The sequence below is a fragment of the Meleagris gallopavo genome, chromosome Z (genome assembly GCF_905368555.1).
Source record: "Meleagris gallopavo chromosome Z, MGAL_WU_HG_1.1, whole genome shotgun sequence".
Classification (NCBI taxonomy): Eukaryota; Metazoa; Chordata; class Aves; order Galliformes; family Phasianidae; genus Meleagris; species Meleagris gallopavo.
Genome location: NC_139435.1, coordinates 65656252 through 65669026, shown reverse-complemented (window position 1 = coordinate 65669026; position 12775 = coordinate 65656252). Strand labels below are relative to the sequence as shown.

At 43.4% G+C, this 12775-nt stretch overlaps 1 protein-coding gene across 5 annotated transcripts in view; it reads left to right on the top strand.

Annotated features, from left to right (window-relative positions):
- The window catches only part of KIAA1958 (KIAA1958 ortholog), a 58430-nt gene that overhangs the window by 18853 nt on the left and 26802 nt on the right, over positions 1 to 12775 (top strand). For 3 of the 5 annotated variants that reach the window (XM_085213296.1, XM_085213295.1, XM_085213292.1), the window contains one exon: positions 7605 to 8872. In XM_085213296.1, coding sequence (XP_085069422.1) covers positions 7717 to 8872 — 1156 coding nt within the window. In that variant the 5' untranslated portion in view covers positions 7605 to 7716. Of the gene's footprint in view, positions 1 to 4168; positions 4383 to 7604; positions 8873 to 12775 lie in introns of all 5 variants that reach the window. The other 2 variants (XM_085213293.1, XM_085213291.1) reach the window with 1 other exon arrangement.

The window sequence follows — 12775 nt, the reverse complement described above, 5'->3', positions numbered from 1 at the left end:
TGAAAGAGAGATGAGGGACAGCTAGATTCATTTTAGCTAGTGGAGGTATCTCATGCTTTGGCAGTTCAGTAATGCACAGTTTGGCTTCTGGGTCAGTTCAAGGACATTTCAAACAACCAATTATGTTTTCTCTCTTCCAAAATTTTAACAACTGCATTGAAAATTATTACTATGTATATATAAATATAAATATATATATATATATATATATACACACTATATAACAAATATATATATACTATATACTATAAATATATAAATATATAAATATACTATGTAAATAGGGACAGCCTTCTGAAAACTTGCTGGTGGCCTGATAATACTTAAAAGTTCATTTCTGTATATCTTTTCCATTTCTAGATTTGGAATTTTAGGAGGCATATCTAAAAATAAAACCACCTAAATGCACTGAGCACACAGTTGTGTTCATTTAGTGTCACATGCCTATGTAGAAAAAAACCACAGAAAAATCCAGAACCAAAGAAAAAAAACACCAATTTTACTAAGGAGTGTTTATACACAAAATTCTGATGTGTATGTGCAACTAGAGTGCTGAAGCAGAGATAATGAATGCACAGAATTGGGATAGATGGGCTAGATTTTGTCAGTGATGCGAGTACCTACAAATGCTGCCCAGCATTTCTCTTTGATGAAGTGAAACGGATAGTCTGAGCACAGCTCTTGGAGTATAAGTAGAGGGCGAAGTTATTTCCATGTTCCCTACATTCTGTGCCACTGCCCTGGGGGCATGTAATAGTCACAAGATGGTTAATCTAACAATCTTTAAGTCTGCACAATGGCTAGTGCTAGAATTTTCTTGCTTTTGTCAGCAAAATTTCTTGATACTCTGTGTTTACACTGCACAAGCCCTTGTGTTAATAGTTTGAGATCTTAGCCTTCAAAACCTTGAACTCTCTTGAGCACGCTGCTCAGGAAAGCAACTTAAGCAACGTGGAGGGTTAGTATTTTACAAGATCGTCTTAGTGCAGCAGAGCCCATGGAAAAAGCATGGCAGAACATGTAATTAATGGAGAAGAACACAAGGTAGAGAAAGTGAACTCTAGGACTACCATCTTCTTTGACTTCTCTGGATCTAGCTCAGCAACTTTGCAGATGCATTCATGAACTGCAAAAAGCTCATTTTCCTTTCTGATGTGTTTCTTGGAAGGGAGATCCTCAGCAAGATGTAGCAGTCCTGAGTGTTTCTGTACTGTTCCCTGGTGATTCTTTTTATTGCAAATAAGGACATCAGTGTCAGTCCTGTATCCTGTCAGTCCTGAAAGCACAAGTTCAGGAAGCAGAGTGGATGTCTTGGAGGAGGAGCTGCAAAAAATTCTTATGTGTGAGCAGTTATCAAGAGTGTCACAGTGAACTGCAGGGAGTGGAATGAGGAATGGGTCAACCTGAAGAAGCTTGAATTTAAACATTGGCATCTGGTTGAGAAGAGAGTTTCTTACGTGATGAGATCCTGCTGTGCTTGCTCAGATTCACTGCGATGCCTGTTCTGCTCCGCTTTCATCTGGTCCTTCTACTTTTGGTTCTCCAAAACCCTTCAGCTCTGTTGTGCAGGAGCAAGGCTTGCACAGCTCCTGTTCAGTGGATGTTTAGGAAAAATTGTGACAGTAAAACCGGTGATGCTGCTGGCGTTACATTTGGATTAAGGATCAAGCCCCCAGGCTGTTCTTCAGTTTACTCAGCTGGTGATGTGTGGGTCATTTCATTTTGTGGGTGAGGAAGTCTAATGTGAAGCTCAAAATCCTATGTACTCTTCAATGTGAAACGTCACTCAAATCCCCAAACCCTCTCCCAGTCAAATCCTTTTCTTTTTTGTCTAGATGAAGGAATTTCACCAGCACACAGGTTTTACTGCTTTTTGCAGGCTTGCTGTGATGACAAGTGCAGTTGAAGGCATGCCATGCTTGGCAAGGAGAGCATCTTCTCTAAAGACTAACCATCAGCTGGGGAGGAGCTGCAGGCTTGTATAGCAAGTGTGACAGACAACTGTGAGATTTTTATGAATGGAAAACAGCACGTCTTTCCCAGAAAGACATGCTGTTATTTTTAATTCGTACCTCCCCCTCAGTCTCCATCTCAGGAAACGGTGCTTCATGCTGCTTATTGGTGATAGGGATTGTAACTCTGGTTCTCATCATTACGGTTGAAAATCTGGCTTGTCTATCCAACAGCAGAACCCCTACTGAATTCAGAAAGCCCAAGATGTAAGCTCAGAAATATTTAAAAACAAAGGCACTTGCTGCACATAAATGAATTGATAGGAAATTTGGGGTGACCCTTGAAATGCAGAGGTGGAATTAGTTTGAAGGTTAGTTCCCACAGTGTACTTATTTCTAAATCCACTCTTACTGAACTAAAAACATGAGATAGTGTAAACTCAAATAACTTGGAAATAGTCCAATTTTGTTCAGCTGAGAGGTTGTTTTTTTCTCTGCAGTCTTTCATCTGGAGTCTGAAAAGGTGATGAGGAAAGAGTGACAAATTAATGGAGCTGAAGAAGTTCTTGTCTGGTTTAAAGGTTCATTACCAAACTATCTTGGAAGCTTTCAGAACTTGCCAGAACCTTTCCTCTGTAATTTATACCCTTCTATTTCCTAGAGAGACATTCAATGAAAAACATGTTTTAAGGGAAACATATGCGGTTCATATCACAGATGGTGGTCTGCCCCTTTTCCCAGTGATAGAGGCACCTGAATGCTTCACATGTTGCCTGCAAGCTCTGTTATCTATGTAAGTTCTTCCTCTCCCTTTCCTTGCTTCATTGTCTGCCTTTCAAGCAGAAAACAAATTCAGCAGTATTTGAGTTGAGATGGAAGTTTTGTGCTCCTGGAGACTCATGTTAGAGGGAGCACACTGCCTATTCCTAACCCTTCCAATTCACTGGCCTGTTCTGAATGGGTAGTTGTCCATCCCAGTCCAATGATAAGCAGATGACATCCTTAAGAAATCAAAACATATGTCTGGGACCTCACGCATTTGTAGAGAAATACTCGGAACAGGCAGGAGCTCCTGGTGACTCTCCTGCTTCTTCTTTTGGGAAGAAGAAATGCAGTTCTGCTTGTCATGCTGGAGAGACAAAGGTGCTATGGGATCACAGCAAGACCTGGTGAGGACCTCAGCACTGATACAAATGGATTTCTGAAGTTGCTGTCTTCAGTCCTTTAGCAATATTAAGCGTTTGGCTTAAAAAGTGCTAGTAATAAAGGAAGCCCTGCTGTTGTCCATCTCTTGAATGAAATAGATGCTTAATGCTGTAGTGGCCAAACCTTTGATTTCAATTGCTTTAACTAGTGGATGGGTTTCCTGACTTGAAGATACAAAAACAAAGGTCCTTTCAAGTAAACAATGTTTCTCCTTCAGATGGCAATGGAATAACAGCGCAGAAGGTCTGGCCAAAGGAGAGGGGCTGAAACAAAGAGGATTTGAGATATTCTGAGTTGTTTGTTTTGTTGGGGTTTTTGTACTAGTATGAGAAAACAGGATCTCTGTAGAATCAGCTGGAAGTCACTCTTAAGCTGTTGTAAGACTGGTTTGAAATCCATGCTGCTTAAGATGAATAAATGCAGGTTTTCTACACATATCTTCTAATGTTTTAGAATTCAGATTTTGGAGTTTTTACACAGCTGTATGATCATTAAATTACTTTTTATTATTAATAATAGCGATTTCTGTGTTATAACCTTATTTGAGAATCTTGGGGTTCTAGGAAATCTTGAACAGGGTACCTCAGTTTTGGTATAATGTCCCAAGAGTTGGTTGATGTACTCATGGCTCTACTGTTCTCTTGAACAAAAATCATCGTGGAAGTTCTTGAAATGCTAATAATCAGTTTTGATAATGGAATTTCAAGTATGTTTTTGTGTGATGCCTGGACTTTTCCAAGCCTCTGTTAACTTGTCTAACATTATTACCCTGGGAAGGTAGTCTATTATTCGCTACCTGTGATTAATGTGGAAGGACGGGCCGTGTTTCTTGCCTTCCTTGCAAAAAAATGTACTTGCCACCTTCCTGGAGACATAGGTCCATCAAATGTGTGCTCCAGTGTGCAAACTCTGCTGGAGGACCCCCACTTTCTACCACTAACTTCTAGTGCATCCTATTTTTCATGTTCAGCTCTTTCGCTGCATCCTCACCTCTTCTGTCTTGCTTACAGATAAGCCACATCACAGATTTCCCCATTTCTCCTGAAGGACCTCCCATAAGGTCCTAACCAAAACTGCACTGAGAAGCCTCATGCTTGGAAGAGGAGACCTATTTTAGAGGCTGCCATTTTTCATTACTGTTTGGTCACCAAGGAAATTTCCTCTGACAAAACCCTGGTTATGGATAAAGAAAATACTCAGCTTCACAAATCAAATGATGTTCCAGTAAGTGTATTAACAGATCTCAAAGAATGGTTTTGCAACAGCAAAGCTTTCTGGCATAGCATGTATTCTGTACACATTACTCACTACAGTGGTATGTTGTAAATGAAACTGTAAAAATGTAAACAAGCAATAAAATATGATTTTTAACTTAGGGCTCAAAGAGCTGTAGTGAATTTCCAGACCTAGGGATGCATCACCCTGCTAGATGTTATTATGCTGTGAGCTGCAGAAAAGTGCTGTGGGAAGTTAAGGCTTTGCAGACTGCAGTGCAGTTTAAACAGTGTTATGAAGCTGTAGTATGTTTTTGCCAGCCTCTGGATGATTTCAGAGTGTACATGAGAGTGGGTTAATTAAGCATGAGTCACCTTATTGAATCTTGCCTGTCTGAATGAAGGACTTTTATAATCTTTAAAATGTTATTTTGCATACGTCAGCAAGCAGCAATGCTCTGTGAGTGAGCAGACAAGCTCACTCTTAAGGAAACCAGGTAAGTAATTATGGATTTGCTGACTGTCTGCTATGCTTTCTTCAGGGTTAGCCTGCTCCTGCCAAAGCAGCATTGTTGACTTCTGCTGCTGGTTGTGAACCAAAAACATAGTTTCTCAGTAGCGGATTTTCAGCCCTGCACAAGTAATCTAGGCTCAAGAGCTTAATTGATGCCATTTCCCAGTTCTTTAGCTAAACTAAGCTTTCCATCTTCCCAAGATATGTACCTGGTCATGCAGCAACTGGGCAGCTCTGCGCTTTCCCATGGCCTTGCACTGATGTCGCTGATGAGTACAGCCCTGGAGAGCAGTTCCCTCCTATTGCCAGTTTGCTTTCCTGGCTGTGCTTTTTATCTTGTGTGTGTGTGGTGTTACTCCTCTGTCATGATTTTAAGATTTTTGTTGTTGGTATTCCACATCCTAACATCATGTAGAGCACTGGCAGTTAAAGAGTTAATGCTCCAGTTCTACGGATCGCCGACAGTTCAGGTATGCCTGTCTCAGAAGAGAAGGACAACTACACATCTCAGAGGACTGTGTGTGTTTATTCTGTGGTATGTGTGGTATGTTTTATGCCCAGATTTTTGCATACACAGTTAGCTGAAATGGAGGTGCCCTGGGGACTTCAACCTTTTCAGGATTTACTGTGTACTTTTAAAATTTTTAAACAAACAGCTGCATGAAACTCGTAGGCCTTTAAAAGCTGTGAATTTAAAAAGACCAACATTATCGTGTGCCTAACAGAGTTTGCAAGGTGGGGACCCTGCTGCATTTATTACACTGCACAAAGGCACTGGTTGTGCAAGTCGTGTTTCAGGTGACACCATGACTTATGTTGATTTTAGAGGAAGTGTTCTTTGGAGGCTGTTAGCCCAGTGCAGCTGTCTTTCTGAGCCATAACACTTTTCATTTTACATCTAAAAATGAGCAGTCTGTGAAGGGATGATAATTTCCCACCTTGAAAATGGGCTCCTGAATGATCTGATCCAGTATTTTGCTGTCAGATGTCTTGAGTCGATCGCTACCTGGTTTTCAGCTGGGATAGAGTTAACTTTCTTTCGAGGAGCTGGTGTAGTGCTGTGTTTTGGATTTAAGATGAAAATAATGTTGATAACAAGTGGATGTTTTAGTTGTTGGTGAGCAGTGCTTAGAATCCAGGACTTTTCAGCTTCTCACACTGCCGTGCTAGTGAGCAGGTGCACAAGGAGCTGGGAGGGGACAGGACCAGGACAGCTGAACCAAACTAACCAAAGGAATGTCCCATATCAGGTGGCATCACACTGAATAATAAACTGGAAGGAACTGGTCAGTGAGTGCTGGTGCTGCTCACTGGGCTGGGCATGTGCTGGAAGGCACAAGGAAGCCTTGTGCATGGCTTGTTTAATATATTCTTGATTTTTCTTATCCATTTCTTGTCAGTCTGTCCTTGTCTCAACCCATGAGTTCTTCTACTGTTTCCTATTTTTGATTCTCTCTCCCAGCATGCTGGGGTTGTGTGACACTGAGCTGCCTGCCAGGTTAGACCACAGCAACCACTCAGGGAAAAGAATGCTAAAACCCAAGCAATTATCTGTAAATAATTTCAGCATCTTTAGCTAAGTTATGTTACAATTCCTTGCTCTTCTTTATTTACTGAACAAATGGTTAATGTTTAAATTTACTTAATTTTTTCTTCTTTTTCTCTTAATTCACTTAGTTGAATGACCTATGTCACATCTGATTGTCTTTTTTTTTTTTTTTGTAAAGAAATGAGTGTCAGAGAAAAAACTGCAAGGTCTGCTAGAAAGTCCTGGCACTCAAGATCTGAGGGCTTGTGGTGTTTTGTGGGTGAGGTCTTGCCTGGAAAGTACCTGTTGCATGTGGGTGGAAAGCAATGTCTGTCAGGAAAAGATGAGCATAAGACAGACCTTGTCTTTTTATGTTTGGCCTGAAATATTACAGGATTCGTGGCCTTGATGACAGATGTCTGTGTGCTGCAAATGTGTAGATAATTGTGATGAAAATGACAAGTGTTTATCTTCAATAGAATTGCAGTTTGGATCTGTGAAGCAAGAAGATGTAGTAAAAATAAAATCTTAATTCACAAAGTTCATTCAGAAATGTTATAACTTAACCTTGCAGGTCCCTTAAGCTTCTGATAAGGCATTGGACAGATGATAGCTCTCAATACTGCACATTAAAGGGTGAATTTACCAGCCATTTCTGTATACTGAAAAATAAAGTTTCGAGCCATAATATCCCTGAAATTTGCTTATAAAGGAAATGTTTTATAAATTAGAGAAACATGCATAAATGATGTAAAGTGTCATAAATTTTCATCAGATGTAGAGTGAATGTCTGAGCTATTGCTTAGATTACCACTTTGATGTTCTAGATAAATTGTATGCTTAAGATTTTATTTAATTTTCGTGTCCTGAGTAAGAGGTCATGTTCACCAGTTTTCTGTCTGTATTTGCATTTTGTCAGAGGCTTAAGCTTCAAATCACATTGCCATTAATACTCATCTTGGTTTCTTAGGAATCTATTTTTCATCTTGTAGTTGTGTTTTGCAAGGATGTTTTTCCCTGAGGTTTTAAGAGTACATTTTTCAATGGATTATTCAGTGAAATAAGGAAAGGGGCTGCTAAGAAGCAGGTGCTATTTTGTGAAATGCTTTTTGGAGTGCATGAGATGAAAATAAAATGGTTTTACTAGAGCTGACAGCACTGAAAAGAGGGGTTTTGCTCTCTGTTTGCAGGCAAATGACAAGCATGAGACTGGAAAAGAACAAGTGTAAGTGCTGCGACCCTGTCATCTAAACTGTGTCTCCAGCTGACTTCTAGCCAGCCAAGCTTTACCGATCCTGCACCATGGAAGACTGCCTTCACACCTCCTCTGAAAACCTCTCCAAGCTGGTGAGCTGGGCCCACAGCCACGGGACCATCTGCAGCCTCATCCCCAACCTCAAGCACCTGCTGTCTGAGGGAGCCCACGGCAACCTGACCGCCATGTGGGGCTGCAGTGCTGGCCATGCCTACCACTGGCCCCTGGCTGCCACTTGCCGGGCTGGCTCCCAGGAACGCGTCTGCTTTCAGGACAACCGCAGCTTCAACTCAGATAGTCCCAGCATGTTGGGGGTGCCCTCTGAGACACAGGCCAGCCCACTTGAGCGTTACCCAGGCCGCCCAGGGAAGGCCAAGCTGGACTGCACCCGCACCCGTGACTCCTGTGATTTCTCCTACTGCAGTGAGCCCTCAGAGCTGGGCGAGCCTGTGGAGGAATACGAAGATGAGGCCACTCTCTTCGACATGGTTTGCGAGTCCTCCGTCACAGATGAGGACAGTGACTTTGAGCCACACCTGCACCGCATGCCCGGCGGCCCTCGGAAGCGGCCACCCGCTGGGCTCCCTGCTGCTGCCCAGGCCCAGCCAGCTGACGAGGGCAGTGGTGAGGTTCTGCTCAAGAAGATCAAGCAGGAGCTGCCCGAGGATTACTACATCGTGGCCAATGCTGAGCTGACGGCTGGTGCCGACGGGCCGGCCCTGGCCCTCACCCAGATGTCCAAGCCCAAAGCACCAGTGCAGGCTGGGCCCTCTGGCCTAGGCCCCACCAGGGCTCTACCTCTGACTGCTGCTGGCCCCGACCCTGACCCGCAACACCTCTGTGCCTCCCCGCCTGGCCCACCCCGTCTCCCTGCGCAGAGACCTTCCCGAGCTGCCCTGGTTTCCCCAACCCGTGGGGCAAGCAGCGGGCCACCAGCCACCCTGCAGGCACCAGCCACTAGCTCCAATGCTGCTGCCGTGGGGAAGGCCATCAGCATCCCACTGTCTGCCCTGCAGTTGCCTGGGCAAGAGGAGGCCCCAGCCGCAGAAGAGACCCTGCTGCCTGCCCCTCAGCCAGCCCCTGGGGGTGGTGAGGCAGCTGTGTCACCTTCAGTGAGTGCTGAGCCCGAGGTCAGCTCCAGCCAGCAGCAGCCCCCTGCTGCCCCTGCTGCCACCCCTGAAGCTGCAGTCCCATCGATGCCAGGTAGGAACATGGGTGGAAGAGGCGTTTTGGGGTCCCCCAGCTCAGTGTGAAGGGTAGACGGGGGATGAAGCTCAGTGTTTTTCCGTATTAGTAGAAGTTCTCGTATACCTACTGTCTCCCTCTCTTTTTTTCATCTCTTGCTGCTGCCAGAGCAGTGAGAATTGGTCCAAATGGCAGTATTCCTGCTGAATGATTGTTGTGTGCCAGTCTGCAGGAGAGCTCAGCTGAGTGAGGTGATTCTGAGGCAGAGGAGGTCTGTACTGAAGTGCGTAGTGCTGTCCTGGGAGCAGACAAAAGCAGGAGGGAGATCATGCTGTGCCTCTTTGCTGATTCAGCCTGGGGGTGTCTGCTTAGATAGAGCAGAATTAAATACTGGGGGGAAGTGGAAATTGCATTTACTCGATCTTTTCCTGCTTTACCCTAAAAACAATTGGCCTTGGTGAACCTGGGCACCCTGAAATCTGGTTGAGTCTATAAATTAGCAAAAGCCTGCAAGTCTTATTGCCAGAAGGAAGCACCTGATCTACTTAAAGACCTGGTTTTACTAAGTAAAATCCTACTAAGCTTTGTAAATTAGGCAAGATGGGTATTGTTTTAGTTACAGCAAAACAAATTTCTCTTTGTAACTCCCATTTCTGCATCTCTGAGAAGTTACTCTGCAGTAGTCCTGTTCTGTAATATTCCTCTTGGAAATCTCAGGCTGATTTAGATCAGATTCTGCATATATAAATATGAAAGATATTGGATGCCCCATTTCGATCCAAATTGTGTGGTAAACCTACTTGCTCAGCATTACTCAGTTTATAGCACATAACTGCTGTGTACACTAGAGCTGGTTCCTACCAGCTTGCAGGCTGGGGCATGCAAACACAAACCTAGGCAGAATTTTGCTGTATACATGTGTGTGTTATCTTGGAGAGTGATTTGCTTTCAACAGATGCATTTAAAAACAAAAAACAAAAAGAAGAACAAAACAAAACCACCACCATCAACAAGAAAAAAAGCCAGAAAAAAGCAACACACACGAAAAACCTTCAAACTAGTTTTGTCAGGATTTCATGGGGAGAGGACCTGAAACCTTTTTATTTATGAGTGCCCTTCTCTGCTCTCAGATGCCAAACAAGGGCAACAACTGTTACCACTGAGGGTAACACCTTGCAAGAATGGACAGAGTACCATGGTTTCTACCCAGAGCAGGGCTGGTCCGTATCTAGTGTCTTGCTATGAGGACAAAATGGAGTATTTAGATTCACACCCACTGTAAACCTCTCGAAACCTCATAGCACCACTTGCACAGACAGCAGCATCACATCAGCATGCTGCCCAAGTTCCATTTCAGTCAATTACATCTTTAATTCTTGAGTTTCTTGTATCATTCTCAAAATGTGTTACATGGTTCTCTCCTCAGCCTGGTATAGTGTTGTAATATGCTGTTACTGGACTCTGATGTATCTGCATGTCAGCCAGGGTAAAATGATTGATACACAACTGTCACTTCATACGTCTGTCAAGTCTTTAATTTTATAGATCTACCTCCTTTGGCAAAGAAGTGCTGGCATAAATCTTTGAGCTGCAGAGAAGTGGGTAATGTGGCAAGTGAATTTATTGCAAATTCATGGCTCTGCACAATATGCATTCTTGGAGCTAAACAGTGAAGGTCTGATTAAAAACTGTAGCATGTTTATTGTTTGTGTACATAATACTGTCAGATTTACTTAGCAAACAGGGACGTGGAAGTGGTGCATGATATATAAAACTTGAGCCGTATTGAACTAGAAGAATTATCTATCCTATATGAAAATGTTTCTGTCTAAGCAGAAAGACAATGATTAGTACAATTCTTACAGAAAAGAAGGCAGGAAATAATTATACAAAGGAACCTGGAGCGTTTATTTTTTTATCCACTTGGTTGATGTTTTGACAACAAAGATAGAGTTACTTTCTTTATTTACTGAGTGGCAACTGAATGTTGCAGAGACTTTGCAAAGGTATTTTCATGTCTTAGCAGTGAAGTGGTATCGAATGTCAAGTGTTGATTTCTGTTGGGCTCAGGTCTCTATCTGAGCATTGTAGGATATACTGAATTATTTTTGTTAAACTCAAACCGTAGTATGTGGACATTTATCTGTGAATTTTCTGATTATTTTTGTTCTACTTTATTAGCAAAAGCTTCAAAAACGTATGTAGGCATGTAGGTTCTACTTAGTCCTTTCTCTGTTGTGGAAGAAAATGAGGGTATTTATATGGGAAAAGAGAGACATTTCTGAAATCATGGAGAGCAGGGAATTCCTGCTATTTCTACTTCCCAGATAGTCTCTTTTGTCTTTCTCCTTTGCTAATACTTCGTCTGCTTCTGTCCAAGAACCAGCAAGAGGAGGGTGGATCACATAAGTTGCGATGCGAGTAAAAAGCGCAGGTTGTAGTATATACTGCCTTGAAAAAATTGTTATCATTTGGATGTCTGAAAGCAGAAGTAAGAAAAAAAACATTTGCTGAAGGATGTGGAATAAGCCTGCAGCTTGGAGGAGGATAGAACTTTCTGTGTATAAAGGCAATTTTTTTTTTTTTTTTTTTTGTATTCAGCAGTGCAGGATTCAATTTGTAGGCAGAGTAGCTGAGATATTCCTGAAGAATGCTTACCATCCGAGAGTCGATCCGGCTCACCTCTGACTGAAGGTTAAGATCTGTGTTGGGTTAACAAGCTAGTGCACCAAGATATCTGTAGTCCAGCACGAGTCTAATGCTGTCAATACAGGAGGACATATTAAAAAGATGTAAAATCCACGTGCGCAGAATGTGCAGAAGCCAGAGTCTTGAATAGGGATAGAAAACCAAAAGATTCTATAAATGAAGTGGCCAAGTGTGTTGTTTTGGTCAGAAGCATGGCAAATCATATTCTGTGGGTACCAGTGCAATGCCAGCACACATCACTTGCTGATGCCAATGGGCTACAGGGTATTGTTTTACATGTACATGCTTTTGCAGAGTTTGGGAGGTACGAAGGTTGTCTACAGACAGCAGTGCTGTCACTGTCAGTGTGCTACACTCTATCACTGCACTGTAGTTATCAAAGTTCTCCATCATTTTTGAGAGGTCTTGGACAACAGGGGAGGTCCCTGAAGATTGGAGGATAGCCAATGTCACTCCGGTCTTCAAAAAGGGCAAGAAGGAAGATCCGGGTAATTACAGGCCTGTCAGCCTCACCTCTGTCCCTGGAAAGGTGATGGAACAGCTTGTGCTGGATACCATCTCCAGACAACTGGGAGAAAAGGAGGTTAACAGGAGTAGTCAGCATGGGTTCACCAAGGGGAGGTCGTGCTCGACCAACTTGGTGGCCTTCTATGATGCTGTCACATGCTGGGTGGATGGGGGAAGAGCGGTAGATGTAATCTACCTTGATTTTAGAAAGGCATTTGATACTGTCTCCCATGACATCCTTATAACAAAGCTGAGGAAGTGTGGGATAGACGAGTGGACAGTGAGGTGGGTTGAGAACTGGCTGACTGGCAGAGCGCAGAGGGTTGCCGTTGGTGGTGCAGAGTCTGGCTGGAGACCTGTAAGCAGTGGTATCCCCCAGGGGTCTGTGCTGGGTCCGGTCTTGTTCAACATCTTCATCAATGACCTTGATGAGGGGATAGTGGCCACCCTCAGCAAGTTTGCTGATGATACGAAGTTGGGAGGATTGGCTGACACGCCTGAAGGCTGTGCTGCCATTCAGCGAGACCTGGACAGGCTGGAGAGCTGGGCAGTAAGAAACCGGATGAGGTTCAACAAAAGCATGTGTAGGGTCTTACACCTAGGGAGGAATAATTGCATGCACCAATACAGGCTGGGGGATGAGCTGCTGGAGAGGAGCTCTGCAGAGAGGGACCTGGGCGTCCTGGTGGACGACAGGTTGGCCAG